The sequence below is a fragment of the Protobothrops mucrosquamatus genome, unplaced genomic scaffold (genome assembly GCF_001527695.2).
Source record: "Protobothrops mucrosquamatus isolate PMUCROS unplaced genomic scaffold, P.Mucros_1.0 scaffold973, whole genome shotgun sequence".
Taxonomy (NCBI): Eukaryota; Metazoa; Chordata; class Lepidosauria; order Squamata; family Viperidae; genus Protobothrops; species Protobothrops mucrosquamatus.
In genome coordinates, this window is record NW_015387216.1 from 290,320 (window position 1) to 305,437 (window position 15,118).

At 36.7% G+C, this 15,118-nt stretch overlaps 1 protein-coding gene across 1 annotated transcript in view; it reads right to left on the reverse strand.

Moving 5' to 3' along the window:
* The window catches only part of LMBRD1 (LMBR1 domain containing 1), a 65,223-nt gene that overhangs the window by 30,444 nt on the left and 19,661 nt on the right, over nt 1-15,118 (reverse strand). Inside the window, exons 4-7 of the mRNA XM_015819746.1 lie at nt 12,354-12,451; nt 9,067-9,134; nt 5,298-5,386; nt 3,908-3,981 (exon numbers count right to left, since the gene is read on the reverse strand). Of these exons, the coding sequence (XP_015675232.1) occupies nt 3,908-3,981; nt 5,298-5,386; nt 9,067-9,134; nt 12,354-12,451 (329 nt within the window). The remainder of the gene's footprint in view (nt 1-3,907; nt 3,982-5,297; nt 5,387-9,066; nt 9,135-12,353; nt 12,452-15,118) is intronic.

Below are 15,118 nucleotides of genomic sequence, written 5' to 3' on the forward strand. Positions count from 1 at the left end.
GACCAGACTTAATTCCTTTTTTCTGAGTCACTAATGTTATTAAGTGAATCAGATGGCTCAGTAAACAAATCTAACATATCCAGTGTGTGTTTTTTTGTCAGAAAATGACAAATGACAAAAATGAAAAAAGGTAGCAAATCATAGTCACGCGACTGTGGGACACTGCAAAATGTGAACTAGTTGCCAAGCACCTAAAATGCAATCACTTGACCATGGGATGGGGGTGCAGCAGATGGAACTTTGAAGATGGATCATAAGTAGCTTTTTTTAAGCCCATCATAACTTCAAACAGTGGTTAAGAGACAGATCATCAAGTGAGGACTATCTGTACCTTTCTTTTTAAAAAAATATATTTTCTTAATTTTTTAACATAATCACCTTAATATTTGGTAAAGAGCGTGTTGTCTGGGTTTATATTTAATAACAATTAATTTCTATAATTCCATAATCCACATAGTAGCTTTCCTTGATTTTCTCTTCTTCCAATAAAATTCTCTTTTATCAACCTTAAATTAGTTCATTTCTTAGTATTTTGATAGATAACAACTGAATTTAAACATTTTTCTAGTATTTCTACAAGTAACAACCACATCAATATAAAGTTTCTTTTCTAATTGATGATCTTAATTACCTTGTCATAGATCCTATTTTCAAAGTTCTTATTTAGATCTGTTTTCCCCGCAGTTCAAAATATTCTTACCAGTTAAGATTTTCTTAGAGTTAATTACAGTTAAGTATTTAAATCTTTTTTCTCATATAAGTCATCCCAACAATTTTACATTTCTCATATCTTAAAACAAAAATAAAAAAGAGAAGAAAAAAGGAAATAGTATACTACTTGAGAAACATGTCTCTCTTAAGCTAGAATACATTTATATCCACATTTTTTCTATTGTTTTTAACCATATTGAAACAAACATTCAGTCTTTAAATATTCCATCTAATAAATCCAATCATCTAATATTTTAAATCTATTCAAAACATTCTTATCAATTTAAATTTTCTCAAAATCAATTACATTTAAGTATCTAAAACATTTCCCTCATATAAACCATCCCAACGTTTTTATATTTCTCATATCATAAAAAAACTATGTTACTTGAGGGGGCCCATCCCTCTTAAACTAAAATTCATTTATGTCCAGATTTTTTTTCTATTTCTTTAACCATATTCAAACAGGTGTTTAATCTTTAGATATTCCATCTGATAAATCCCATCATCTAATTTCTTAATTCTAACTTTAGCCTTTTTTGGGAGGGGGCAAACATCTTTCCTAATCAGTATGCTCCGCTGGACCAAAAGGTCTTCCCATAGTCTTGTAGATGTTGTTGTAGGTACAAGAGACAAGTCAAGTAAGATGTTTTTGTAGAAATGTTTTGCCCCTTCATATTCATTGAACATCTTTTTCTTTCTTTCTATTTGTACCTTTCTATGGTTGATCTTTTAACAATATCCATGCATCCATGCTGTTAATTTGTACATGTATGCTGTCAATTCTTTGAGGCAAGCAAGATCAAGAAAGAGGGACAGCAGGGATTCTCAGACTGCTGTTTATTATAGCAAGATAGAATCTTGAAAGCCTCTCAGAGGTTCTGTCTGCCTCATCTTTGCACCAAACAAAATCAAGATGGGGTTACTTTGAAATTTACTTCTTAGGCTTTCATCTTCTCAGGACTAAATAATCTTTTCTGAAAGTCACTCTTAACAGCTCACTCATCACTTTCCCATTCTCAAGGCCAGAGCTATTCCAGCTAGCTAGCTTAATAAATATATAGATCTTTTCATTCTATTCTTCTCCTGCAGATTACATATATTCCCTGATTCTAAAAACAGCAACGTACCAAATAAATCCCAAAGGAAAATAACTAGGTCTCCGGGTGCCCAGGGAACTAAAACTATGCTACCCATTTACAGTGTGGGACACCCCACAATAGGAACGGCTAGTGGCACAATCTTTTTTATTTCCTATTATAGAAAGTCCTCCTTTAGTGACTGCCTTGTTTAACAACTGTTTGCGGTTACAACTGTGACAAAAAAGTAACTTTATGACCAATCCTTGCATTTATTACAGACCTGAAAAGCAAAGGACAATTGAATTAAGCTCATAAGCACAGCTGGGGTGTCACTTAGCAACCACTTCACTTAATAATCAAGTTGCTAGTCCCAACTGTGGGTCACTAAATGAGGACTTAAGGCAAGAGCTTTTAAACTATGAAAATATTTTAGCCAACATGCTGAGAAGTTCAATGCTAAGAATACTGAGATATACAGGAGCAGTAATCCAACTCTGTATCCTCCACTTTAATACAGTGACTTAGAAATGGCATCAAATATTTGCTGATTGTACTGTGGAGTCAGGATAATACATCACAATTACACTATTCATTTTAATATCCTTCTCTCCCTGGGTACTAAATTTTGAGGACATGCAATAATAGTATATAATCATTTCAAAACAGATATTAACTAGATTTACGAAATACTTTTAGAGAAATCCGTACAGGCAGTCCTAATCCTATGACCACATCTGGGACCAAATTCTGTCATAAGTCAGTGTGGTTGTGAGTCCTCACATAACCAGATCTGATTTTATGACCATTTTTGCATTGGTCATAAGGACAAATACACCTTAACCAATGGCATTTTTTTGGCTGGAAACCAGCAAAAGCCAGCACAAATTGTGATAATGTAATTGAGGGACACTATAACTGGTTGTAAATACAAGCCAGTTGCCAAGTGCCCAACTGCAATCATGTGACTGTGGGAGTGGCAACAGTTTTAAGTTTGAATTCAGGTCATAACTGAATTTTTTAGAAGCTGTTGTTAATTTGAACTATTATTAGTTATTATTCGTAAGTCAAGGACTACCTTACTATCTAAAACTTTAAAAGCAACTGTTTGAGATTTAAACATTGCAAACTACTTTCACATTAAAATTTGGTTCATCAATGCATCAGTGGTGTGGATTCCCTGTTCCTAATTTATATTGTCCTTTGCACAATGAGCATAATCTTCCTGATGGCATAACTGCTTTTCTCACTCCACTGGAGCCTTCCTGACACCCTTAAAATCTGTTGTGCAGATTAAGGGCTTATTAAAGGATTAAATAAATCTGGCCTCCATATAGTAGATAAGAAAACTTTGTTGCACAGCTTCTTCTTATATAGTAAAAGCTGACATTGTTATTTCTGTTCTGTGCAGAGTTTTAAAAGGAAAAAGAAAGATTTAGCTTTGTTAAACAAATATTGGAGCCATGAGACAGAGTTTGGTTTAGTGATTAAACTGGGTGACCATGAGTTCTAGTCCTGCCTTAGGCATGAAAACTGGCTGAGTGACTTTGGGCCAGGGTCACTCTGTCTCAGCACAACACACCTCACTGGATTGTTGTTGTGGGGAAAACAGAAGAAGGATGGAACATTAGGTATGTTCATTGCCTTGAGTTAGTTATAAGAATAATAAAGGTGAAACATACATACATACATACATACATACATACATACATACATACATACATACATACATAAATGTCAAGAATCAGTAGGAAATCCATGGCTCTTCAATGTTGTCTTTGATTCCTAAAGTACACACTGTAAAGTGTGTTATGCAAACAATAGTCCAAGTCCAAGAACATCCAAAGGGCTAAAATTCATCATTCGTATTCTAGCTCTTCTTGTTTTAAAGAATAAATTACATCATCCCATTAAACCTCACTTTATTTGTTAACCTGAAGCTGAGAACTTGCAAAGTAAGTTTAGCGAAGCATTATAGCTTTGCAGCTTAAATCACGTTTTACATCTTAACCTCAACAACACTGGATTTGACCCTGAATTAACAAAGGGCAGAGTTCAAAATGTTGAAAAATAAGGCCAGCTTTAAATGGAGATAAGACCAAAATTAAGTTGCTCACCGTATAGATAATAGCTGCCACCATTCCAATAAGGGTCAAAGAACTTATGGAGAAGGAGAGGGCAGCTAAACCATCTGCAGAGAAAAAAATAGAGTTGTTTCCCTAAAATGTATACAAGCAAAGAGAATGAACTGAATCCAACCCAGTATCACAGGGAACAATAAAGTATCAAAAAATGGTAGTGTAAACATTGCTAAAGGCAGAAAAGAATGTCAGATCTCATTGGTTATTTCCCACCTACCCCCCCCCCCCCCACACACACACATTGTGTTAAAAATTGATGTTGGCATTGATTTAAACACTTAATTCAAGCAATGGGGGACTGGTGACCATTCAGACCTTGCCAGATTGCAGTGCCCATCACCCCTGATCTGCAGCTATGCTGGGTAGTGCTGATGAGAGTTAGAATATTACAAAACTGGGAGGGTCACTAGTCCTCTATTACTCTGTTACTTAAGAAATAATGATGTCAACACCATACACTTACAATACTATTGGCTTAAGCTCCTATGATTGTTGGCCTGCATTCAACAGTTCTGTTAATTCTGGAGTGTTTGTACTTTTTGCAATAAGATTTCTAAGTTTTATCATTCAAATATATCTATTGTTTCTTTACTGGGAGTATGCTGCCTGGAAGGGCTATAACCTCAAAAAAAGATAGGGTACTTTAAATAAACCATATAATCTGACGGTATCAAGGATATTAATTAATCCATCCCCATGATCATTGCATGATGTCCCTAAATATCCCAGTAACTGTCCAGCTTCTCCTTAATAATTCTAGCAGGGCAGAGCCACCACTCCATGAGGTATTTTACCACAGATCAGCAGCTCTCTCTGTTAGAATATTATACATTCAGTAATGAAATAAAACTGGGTCTAAATACTGGCATCATTAAATTAGCTCAAACAAAACTTTAGAGCTCTCCAGCTGTTATTTATATTAGTTCCTCAAAAGACTCAGAATCAACTACCATAAACACAATTTCTCTGCATATAGTAAATAGTAAACGGTATCGAGGTCTTCAATACTGAAACTAAACCTAACGTAATAGTTGTATACTACAGAGGTCCCCAACCTTTTGGGCACCAGGGACCGGTTCCGTGGAGAGAGGTTTTTCCATGGACTGGAGTGTGTGTGGTTTTGTGTGCTGCATCTCGCGGATGGGGCTTTCTTGTTTGTGCGGCCCAGTTGCTGACATGTCGCGGCCCGGTACTGGTCCACAGACTGGGGGTTGGGGACCCCTGCTATGCTACCCAGATTATTCCCTCATGATTAGCAGTTTATTAATTCACACACATTGAAATTCAAGTTGCCCCAATCCAATGGAATTTAGAGTAAGAAAATACAAAATTATCCAACTGATTTACAAGAAAAAAAAAATCTTACGGCTACTTCCAAGTTCTTCAAACAAAAGTTTTATTTTCTCCCACTCTGTTGAATTTTTCTTGGCAGGAATATCCAGTGGAACAAAAGCTCTGTAACAGGAATAAATGAAATATATATAATCAACCTGTATCATTGTACTAATAATACTGGCATAATGTAGCAACTGCACTTAAAATAACTAAAAAAAAAACCCAATAGCTAACTTCTTTGCTCCATATAAGAGCTATTTATTTTCAGGCATCTCTATGTCTAATTTTACATTTTTTTAAAAAAAAATCAATGCAATCTCTCTAGCTTGGGATGAGTCATTTTGATTTTTGTGACACATCAAAAATTCAAAGAAAGTAAAGAAAGCAAGAAAAGAAAGCAGGCAAATTAACCGTTCCAGGTGAAGCTTAACTCCTACAGATTTGGTGGGCCGGCTAGTATAGTTTTCTTAGCAGAAATGGCTTACCACTGCCACCTTCTGGAATGCTTTTCAACTCTCTATCCTATAAATCTTCATGTCTGGGCTCTTCCCTTTTAAATAGTCATCAAGCCTGACCTTCCTTAGCTTATGAACCTAGATAAGATCTACCAGGCACTGTCATATGCTGAGACAACCAGCCAAATACAGAATGTGTAAGCACTTTATTTTGGTACAGCATGCCTAATATGAACATATGCTAAATTCAAAAGCATGCAAAAGAGAAATGAACTCACAACTATTTGCTTCTAAAATAACTCTAAATATGTCTTCATTCAAAATGTATTAATGTGTACTGCATTTGTTTCAACAGAAAATTCCAAGGGTCACGTAAGAATGTTACTTCTCCATACTTTTTAGTAACCCTAATGTTGATAAAGGATCAACAGGAAATAAGAGATTTTAATTTTGCTGTTCTCCAGCATTCTAACCATCAATTCGTGATTAATCAGTCTCACAAAGAAGAATCAAATGGGTTATTGGGGAAGAACCATAGAGGTGCGCAGGTGTGAAGATGAAAACAGAAGTCATTCCAATTGGGCATCTAATTCCTTGGTTTCTGTAAAAGTACCTTTCAGTTTAGTCTGGCTATTTAAAAGGTATTTTAATTGTTTTGGATTTTAGAGATTCGGCATTTGCTATAAAAGTGTAATGAAGCGTAGAGGAAGCTTAAATATAAATATTGTGTCTTGTCAATTCAGATGGCAAAAACATTTATTTCAAAGTTAGTGATCTTGCACAATTAACATCACTTTTTACAAAAATGTACTGGCTGCCAACACGCTTCCATTTCGAGTACCAGGTATTAGTGATCAGAGCTTGAGATCTCGATATTTAAAAAATCGTCTTTCTTTGCATGCACTTGCTTGGGAGCTTATCAATCTATCCCATTTTCAGTGGTGGACTAGTATTGGATACCCTCTCCTTGCTGTTGACTTTATTTGGTGCCCAGACAAAAAACTGATATTTACTCTGTTTTTTACGTTTCATGCACTATTGTACAATTATATTTTCCCATTTATTATTGTTTTGAATTACTTTTTTATTATAACCAGGCTAGTTAAAAATATTTAAATTAATAAATATCTTCTATCTACTTTTATTTTCTTTTTATTTTGATGCTATCTGTTTCTACACACAAGAGCTTTCGCCAGTAAGGATGAAAAATAAACCTGGAGTAGTATTAAGATTAAATAAATCTTAGCAAATAATATCAGACATTTTATTGCTACTTTTATTATAGTATATCTTGGAATTGTTGACTAGAAATTGGCTTTAACCTCCTTCCCCAAATTTCTGGAGGCAACTATCTTTTAAAAATTAGAATACAAAAAGTGATGTGCTACATTATAATGCAGGCAATTTATGTCAAAGAAATAGGTATGCATTTGTACCACATTGAAAAGAAGTATTTTAGCAGTCATTCTGTTGAAATATTTGTATCTTCAAAAGCCACACAGCTTATAATAAACTAGGAGCTTCATTTTACCACATTATGATAAAAATAAAATCTCAATAGTATTGGACTGTTAATTTTTTTACAGCAAAAGGACAATCTATTCAACACAACGATATATGGTTTCTTGAGAATATGCAGTAATAGTGACAATGCTATACCAATGATTAAGTAGCAATGTGTGTACAGGCTTAAGGAGAAGTAAGCCATTCTGAGAAGTAACAAACACTTTTAAGAAAATGAAATAAACCATTTATCCATGCTCATTTCTTTTAAGATCACATTTTATTTTAAATTAGTAAATTAGGTCTGTAAAGGGGCGTTGTCTTACCTGAACGCCTTTTCTCAGCATGATGATGGAGAATCCACTTGTCTTAATCTTCCTGCTCAAATAAGACAAGCCACTTGTGGATTCTCCATCCAATCATGCTGGAGAAAATAGTGAATTTCCATCTAGAAATAAAATCCCTGATACTGTTATTTAAAAGAGATTGTGCAACTAAATGCAACTTCAAGTGATTTAGGGGAAAGGAGGCAGGAGTAATGTTGAGAAAGAAAGGTTACAAATGGAAGACAAAAATAGATTTCTGCAACATTCCATTTTGAGAGAATTTAAATAAAAGTTTAATTTAGAAGAAATGTTGTTCAATGTATAATTGTAGAAAATGACCAGGCTAAGCCCAAGGGTCAAATGCATCATCGGTCACAAGTCCTTTCGCACCCGCAAGAGATCTTAGTCCAGTCCACCTTCAATGCCTCTCTTAACTCCTGCTCATTTCTCTTATTAGTTTATCATAGAACTCAAATATAAAAAAACATTATATTTATTAAGCAAAAATGTATTACCTTTGATTTTTTATTATCTAAATATCAACTTTCTCAGTGAAAAAGTCAGATAATGAGTGACTGTAGAGATCAAGCTAGCAATAAATATTCATCAAATTCAAGCTACATATTAGGGAAGAGATTGGAGACAGTGACATTTGTGTGGGGCATGCACTGTATTTAATTAATTTGGGCAAAAGGCTGCAGCTTCATACAATAATCTTTCAAGTCTCATACATGATTTATTATTAGGACAAAAATTATATGCATAATGTTAGGCTGTACAAGAGATAAACTGTCCTGTTTTACATTCTAATCAAGAATGTTACCTACTTGTAATTCCTAAATAGTTTGCCAGGGCAAATTTTAAAATCTAATGACTTTATGTTACTGAAAAAAAATCACTAGCATAAATACCCAATTCTAATTCATTTGCTTTATATATCAAGCTACACTTTACTTTGAAGAGGTTCTCAACTCTTAGGAGTGGGCCTAAGCCTAATAGAACAGCTGAGTGAAAACTGAATAAACACCTAAGACAGCAATGGATAACAACAGTGTCAGCTATATTCAAGGAGTTAATCTCAGTACATTTCAAAAACTGATGAAAAAAATGTGGAAGCAGGAAAGTTCTTGAAGAATTCCAAGGTTTTCCTTCAGTTCCATTTCAAGAACATAGTACTTTTCTTCCTCAATCACAGAACAGTTTTAAAAACTCAACTGTACTACGCCATCATGACACAAACAATTCAAAACTTCCTCTGAAATTGTATTTATTTCCAACTTTTTACAGTATTTATTTCCACTTTCAAAATGAGAGGTAAGAATCCATCAACCACCAAAAACATCAGGACTGAGAACATACCAATTTTTACTCTGTTTGCAGTTCCTTTGTAGTCTTAAATAAGATAGAACTAAAGAATGTATACTTTCTGATGCTTATGTGAACTTAATTAAATAAACCATACTATTGTAATGTTTGTGTGTGTGTGTGTGTGTGTGTGTGTATGCATAGTGCTTACCCGATAATTAGAAGAACTGTACAAACCAGAAGGAATCCTAGTGTATACTTGACTGCAGTTTTAACCTGCTGTAAAAATAAGAAGAAATCAGTATGAAGAAATAGTGATAGTTAGCTGCTAACTATGATTTTTAAAGAATTTCCTTTAGTATATAATGAAGTCAGTTTTATACAATGAATATAACATTCGATATCCTGTTCAATAGAAAAATATCCAGTATTCATTAACTCTGTTTTATTAACTGTATCAAATGTCCCTAATTTTCTTCCTATGTTATCTCTGTAATTTTCACATTAAAATTAAAAGGCCTCTTTTAAATCTGAATCAGACAAAATATTTTGTAAAACCAAAGACATCTGCAGTATAATGATGGGTGACAATTCATTAGTCAAACAAATTTCTGAATATTTCCCATTAAACAGAACCCAGACATATTATGAAGTTCCTTTTTCCACAGAGGACCCAGGATATTGTATAATGGATATCTTTGTCCACTAAGTTCTGAAATCATTGTTAGAAAAGTTTTGACATTTTTCTTATAGGAAGAGATAGCTGCTTTCGGAAAGATGACCTAAGAAGAAGGATCAAAGAACAAATGCTTGAGAAAGGTAAGAACAGAGGAGAGATGTCAAATTATGTATAAATGGTAGCCAATATTGATATGGTTTCCCATACATTTTCCCTTTTACTGTGAAGCTTGGGTAAGTTCTCTGTTCTAGAAAAAGCATGATAGGTCCACCATGTCTACATAAAAACCTTTCATGGTAAGCCTAACATATCATTCTCCTACAGGGAAATGATAATATTCTTTAGAGACATATACCACAGCTATTTCCGTGATGTGATTCTTCTCATAGGAAAATCAGATGGCTTTCTGTGGTCTGGATTCAGAACTGGTGAGGGCTCAGCAGCCAAAACCTAGAACAGTGATGGCGAACCTTTTAGAGACCGAGTGCCCAAGCTGCAACCCCAAACCCACTTATTTATCGCCGGGTGCCAGGTGGGCATGGCTGTGGTGGTCATGGCAGACTGGGGTGTGTGGCCAAGGTAGGCGTGGTCACCTTGATGTTGCTGGTGGGGAGGGACGCCTGTGAGGGCTGGGCAGGGTTGGGGGAGATCCAGGGGGTCTCTGGCAGGTGGGACGGTGGGCAGGAGGCTCATCCAGTGAGGTGAGGTGAGGCAAGGTGAGGCAGGGCAGGGGTGCCATTGTCGCAGGGCAAGGCGAGGCAGGGGCCAGGGCAGCTGCTGCCTGACACCATCGGCCCCTGCACATAGAGGCCAGCGAGCACATGGGGGGCAACAGTGTCCGTCAGCAGCCACAGCCTGCCAACCCCTCGACCGGCACACTCTGGGGCTCCGCTGCCCGCCACCAGCAGTTCAGAGAAGCTGCCTCTGAGCTGGACGGCCAGCTGACAGCTGAGGAGGCAATGCAGTGTGTCGTGCCTGGGAAAAGGAGAGCATGTGAGGCCAGGAGGGATGGGACGGGGAGGGAAACCAGCTGTGCTGGGGTGCTTCCGGCCATGTGGGACCTCAGCGAGTTAGCGGGCGGTTGGTTGAAGAGGGCTCTGAGTGCCGCCTCTGGCAGGCGTGCCATAGGTTCGCCACCACTGACCTAGAATATGGCAGGAATATGAGGTTGTATGATCACTCCAGCTCTACCCCATTGTATATTGGTTCCTTCGTTAGCTATCCATGTTCATTTTAATGTTAATACGTATCATTTCAATTGTGGTTTTTATCTTGTTGAAAGCCACCAGTGTCACCTGATGGCAAAATGGGTGGCATATAAATTTAATAAAGATTGGATGGATGGACTCCTGGCCTTTTCAAAGCTAGCTAAGTCTTGAGTGTGCACACTGGTTGGAGGTAGAATTAGAAAGGCATTCATTTCTTTGAATAGGAAGAATATCAGAATGTTTATAGCCCTATCACTTGAGCATGTGGGAAGGATCTGTCCTCTATGGAATGCCCTGATCTTTCTACTGGAAAAATGTAAGTTTTCACAGTAGATGCCTCAATATTTTTGTCTGCGTAGAAAAGCTATTTTATCTCAAGGTCTGTTAAGCCCCATTCTCTTGTTCAGTCTCAGCACAATTTTTATTTTAAAATAATGTTTCAATCCAGTATATCAGCAGGGAAATTCTGATTCCCTTTTTGCTTACGGTTGTCAGATTGAAAAGTAACATTTAATGCCAGGAATTATTCTCATTCATTTTACAATCACAGTAATAAAATGCTTTCAAATCTAGTTTCCAGAGAAGAACAAAAACAAACCACTATGTAGTGGCAACAACCTCTATTTATACAAAAAGGAAAAAAGGGATTTTGATAATTGTGATTGTAGACAAATATTAAGTAGTTTACTGTACTGTATTACACCAAACCCTCAATTAAACAGACCTTAATTTAATAGACAAAATCTGCTGGATGTTATATTTTTTCCAAATTTTAGACAAAAGCAGACTTTGTCCCAAGCAAAGCATGTTATTTGGTAAATCAGTCTAGAAAATATTATTCACTGTAATTAGTAGGGTAGATGTTCATGTACAAATATAGCTTGAATTCATTCTCCACTTAATGAATATTCAGCTTTAATTAAAACTTCTTCCCTTATTAGTTAAGGTTAAAGTTTACTGCAAAGTTTGTCTCCAATTCTGCCTTAATAGGCACATTTGCCAAACAGAAAAAAGGAGCAATTATTTTAAGAGGCTATAAGTATCATACAGTAATAAAGATATTGATGTCAATGTTATATATATATATAAATATATGAGCATTTTAAAACATAATGCATTTCACTGTTTATAATGAATTAGCAAACCTGGCCAAAACTCCAACATTTTTACCGTTTTTTATGATTGTCATATTTAGTAGCATTTTATTTTCATTTAATTTTCTGAACAGCTTAAAGAAGTCTACAGCTGTGGACGCAAGGCAGAAAATGTACCTCAGTGATACAGCATATGCTTTGCATAGAGACAGAGAAAGAGTCAGATAATCCTGACATTATAGTTAAAAGGATAAGTACAAAGTAAAAGCAAAAGACAAAGCAGATTATACTGAACTAAACAGATCTATATGAGGCAGCTCTCTGCGCTCCCATGAGGACATTCAGAGGGGGAAGGACCCACAGGTTAACCCAGCTTCAATCTATGTAAGAAAACATGATTTCCTTACACCTTGATAAAAATTTTAAGGTTTCAACTACCACTGGAACAAGGAAATCAAACCCCTTTTTTCACCCTGTATATCCAACCAAGCAATTGCCATCAGTATAAGCATCTTACCGAACATGCATTGCCATCATCTTCATCTTTCTCTTCATAGTAGAAGTAGACAAATGGGATCCATAAAAATACACAGAATAATATGATGGAGTAAAGAGCTACAATGAAAGAATGAGACAACAGGGACATTTTGAAACAAGATAATTCACAAAACGAGTATTTTAAATTCATTTTTACTATATTGTAATAAAGCATTAAATAGTAGGGGTACTAAGTAAAGTAGAATCCAGTTGAAGTAGGTCTCTCTAGCTTCAATGTACAAAGTACTAAAATAATGCACTTTTGTATTATGTCATTAATATATGCAAGCTTTACAATTTGTCCAAAGAACATCTACTATAAAGTACAAGAATACAAACACGTTCATAAATACAGGTAGTCTTTCATTTACAACCGTAATTGAGTTTGGAATGCTGCTAATTTCAAAGACAAGAGGGTCAAACAAGATGGTCAAAGAATGTTGCTCCTACAAAGACGAGAGGGTCAAACTATTTTCCAATGTACCAAAAGGCAAGACAAGAAGAAATAGATGGACACTAACCAAGGGGAAAAGCAACCTAGAACTAAGGAGAAATTTCCTAAAGATGAGAGCAATCAACCAATGGAATAGCTTGCCTCCAGTTGTGGGTGCTCCATCACTGGAGGCTTTTCAAAAAGAGATTGGACAACCATTTATCTGAAATGGTATAGGGTAAACTGCTAGAGCATGGGGTTGGACTAGAAAACCTCCGAGGTCCCTTCCAACCTTCTATGTTCTATGTTCAATGTCATTTTTAATGAGTTTCATTGTTACCCTGGATTCTTTTTAAAGGCTTTAATTTATACCTGATAATTTATAGTGTTTCTTATATATGAGTTGTCAAGAAGTCTTGGGTTCAGATGGGATGCAAATGTTGTAATAAATAAATCTTTTAACAAAAATATTTATGTGAAAAATCTCTATATAATTACACAGTTCAAGAGTACATCCAGAGATGGAACAAAGCTTGTCTTCATCTACAGTCATTTTGGTTTATCTGTAAAATATTCTTTAGCATTAATACTTGTTTCATGTAAAGCACACTGTCAAGCTGTCTTGATAAAATGAGATTTAATTAATTAGATTCAGCTGTCACTCAAAAAAAGATGTTATTTAACTGACGGAATATTTTTATATAATTTTGTCAAGCCACTGAAAACTTACTTTAAATGAAAATCAAAGTGTGCAGTTTGCAAGTTGCTCTAGCTAGAGTTCCCCACTGCAAAAATTAGTTAAAACAATTTTTTTCTCAAGATTCTTCAGCATCTGTGAAAGAGCCCTTTTTCACTGTTGCCATGCAGTCTCAGATAAGCAGAAATTTGCATTACATCTCCAATCAACCATATTCAACTTTGGACAAGATGAACATTTTTTAACATACAATGTCACACCCACACTTACAAATGGCTTGTCAACGTTTAATCAGATATATAAAACAAGTCAGGGAAAACCATAAACTAAAGTGTCAAGCTCTGAAACGAACATGGCTGAAGCCATCTTTGTCATTCTAAGTTGCCACAAGTTGGGAGGAAGGGGGGGAGAAACCAACAGCATTGCTAGACTAAACACAGAGCAGTCCAGTGGAAACCAAGGTCATTTCCACAGGAACTGGAAGGTGGAGAGAAGTTTCATGGAACCTGCCAATTGCTTTTATTGGGTTGCGTGATCAATAGCATAGTACAGGGAAGGGAATTTAGTTACAGTGCATCCCTAGGGGATTTTTAGAGTTGGTTTCACTTTTGACCGTGCCAATATTATGTATCCAATAAATATGTTCTTTGAGGAAACTTCAAGCCTCAGAGTTCTGATTTATTTGGTTTCATTAGTCGGAACCATGACATTAAACCAACTCTCTAAAACCCTTTTACTGCTCTAAGATAGAAGACTATCAAAAAGTGATCCTCAGGGTCCTGAGTCCTGGCCACCTACCCAATTGTTTTGGGAGGACGGTAAAGACTCAGGGAAGATGCTAGGATGGATAAGAAAGGGGAAGCAACTACTAATCCCGGTGCAATTCCTGAAGATGGAACACGGATGGCTGCCCAGGCTGGGGTTGGAGTTCCACTGATGGGGGCTCAACTAAAAGTCCGTGCAGATAAATCTGACAGGCCAACGGTGCGGGAGGAAGCTCTAGCTCTAGCCATCAGGGATCTTTACCAGCAGAGGAAGACTCAAAGTACCCCCAAGGCTGCTGAGGCTGAGTTTCCTTTAATCTCTTTCCATGGCCCTCTATCTCTCACGCCGAGGTGGAAGGTAAAGAGAGTACCAGGATGGAATGAGTTGGGGAAATGTAAGTACTTGACAGCAGTCCATGGGCACTCGGTCGAGAAGCTGAAGGAGAAATTCGACCAGTTGGACATCAGAGAAGTGACCCCAATTGCACAATATGAGGTCTCAGCTAGAGCCGAAGCCAGGTCAATGCAACCACTTCCCGCTTTTCAAAGTCCGAGTCCAGTCATTATGTCCCATGTGGCTTCTCTACTTCCCAGAACTACAACAGCATGGAGCCCAGGACCCAGGCAAAGTCTCCCACGCCAACAGCAAGCTGCCTGCCCAGTGGGGCAACCGGGAGGGTTTCGAAGATGGGCTCTACTTCAATCAGGGCCCCAGTACCAACGACCTGGGCACCTCCACTTCCTGCGGTCCCACTTCCGACCAGAGCCACATTTGATGGGGACCTGGATAAGCTGTCATTCTTCCTGAACTAGGTGTGGGTTCATCTAAACCCATCTGCCCTGATGAGAGT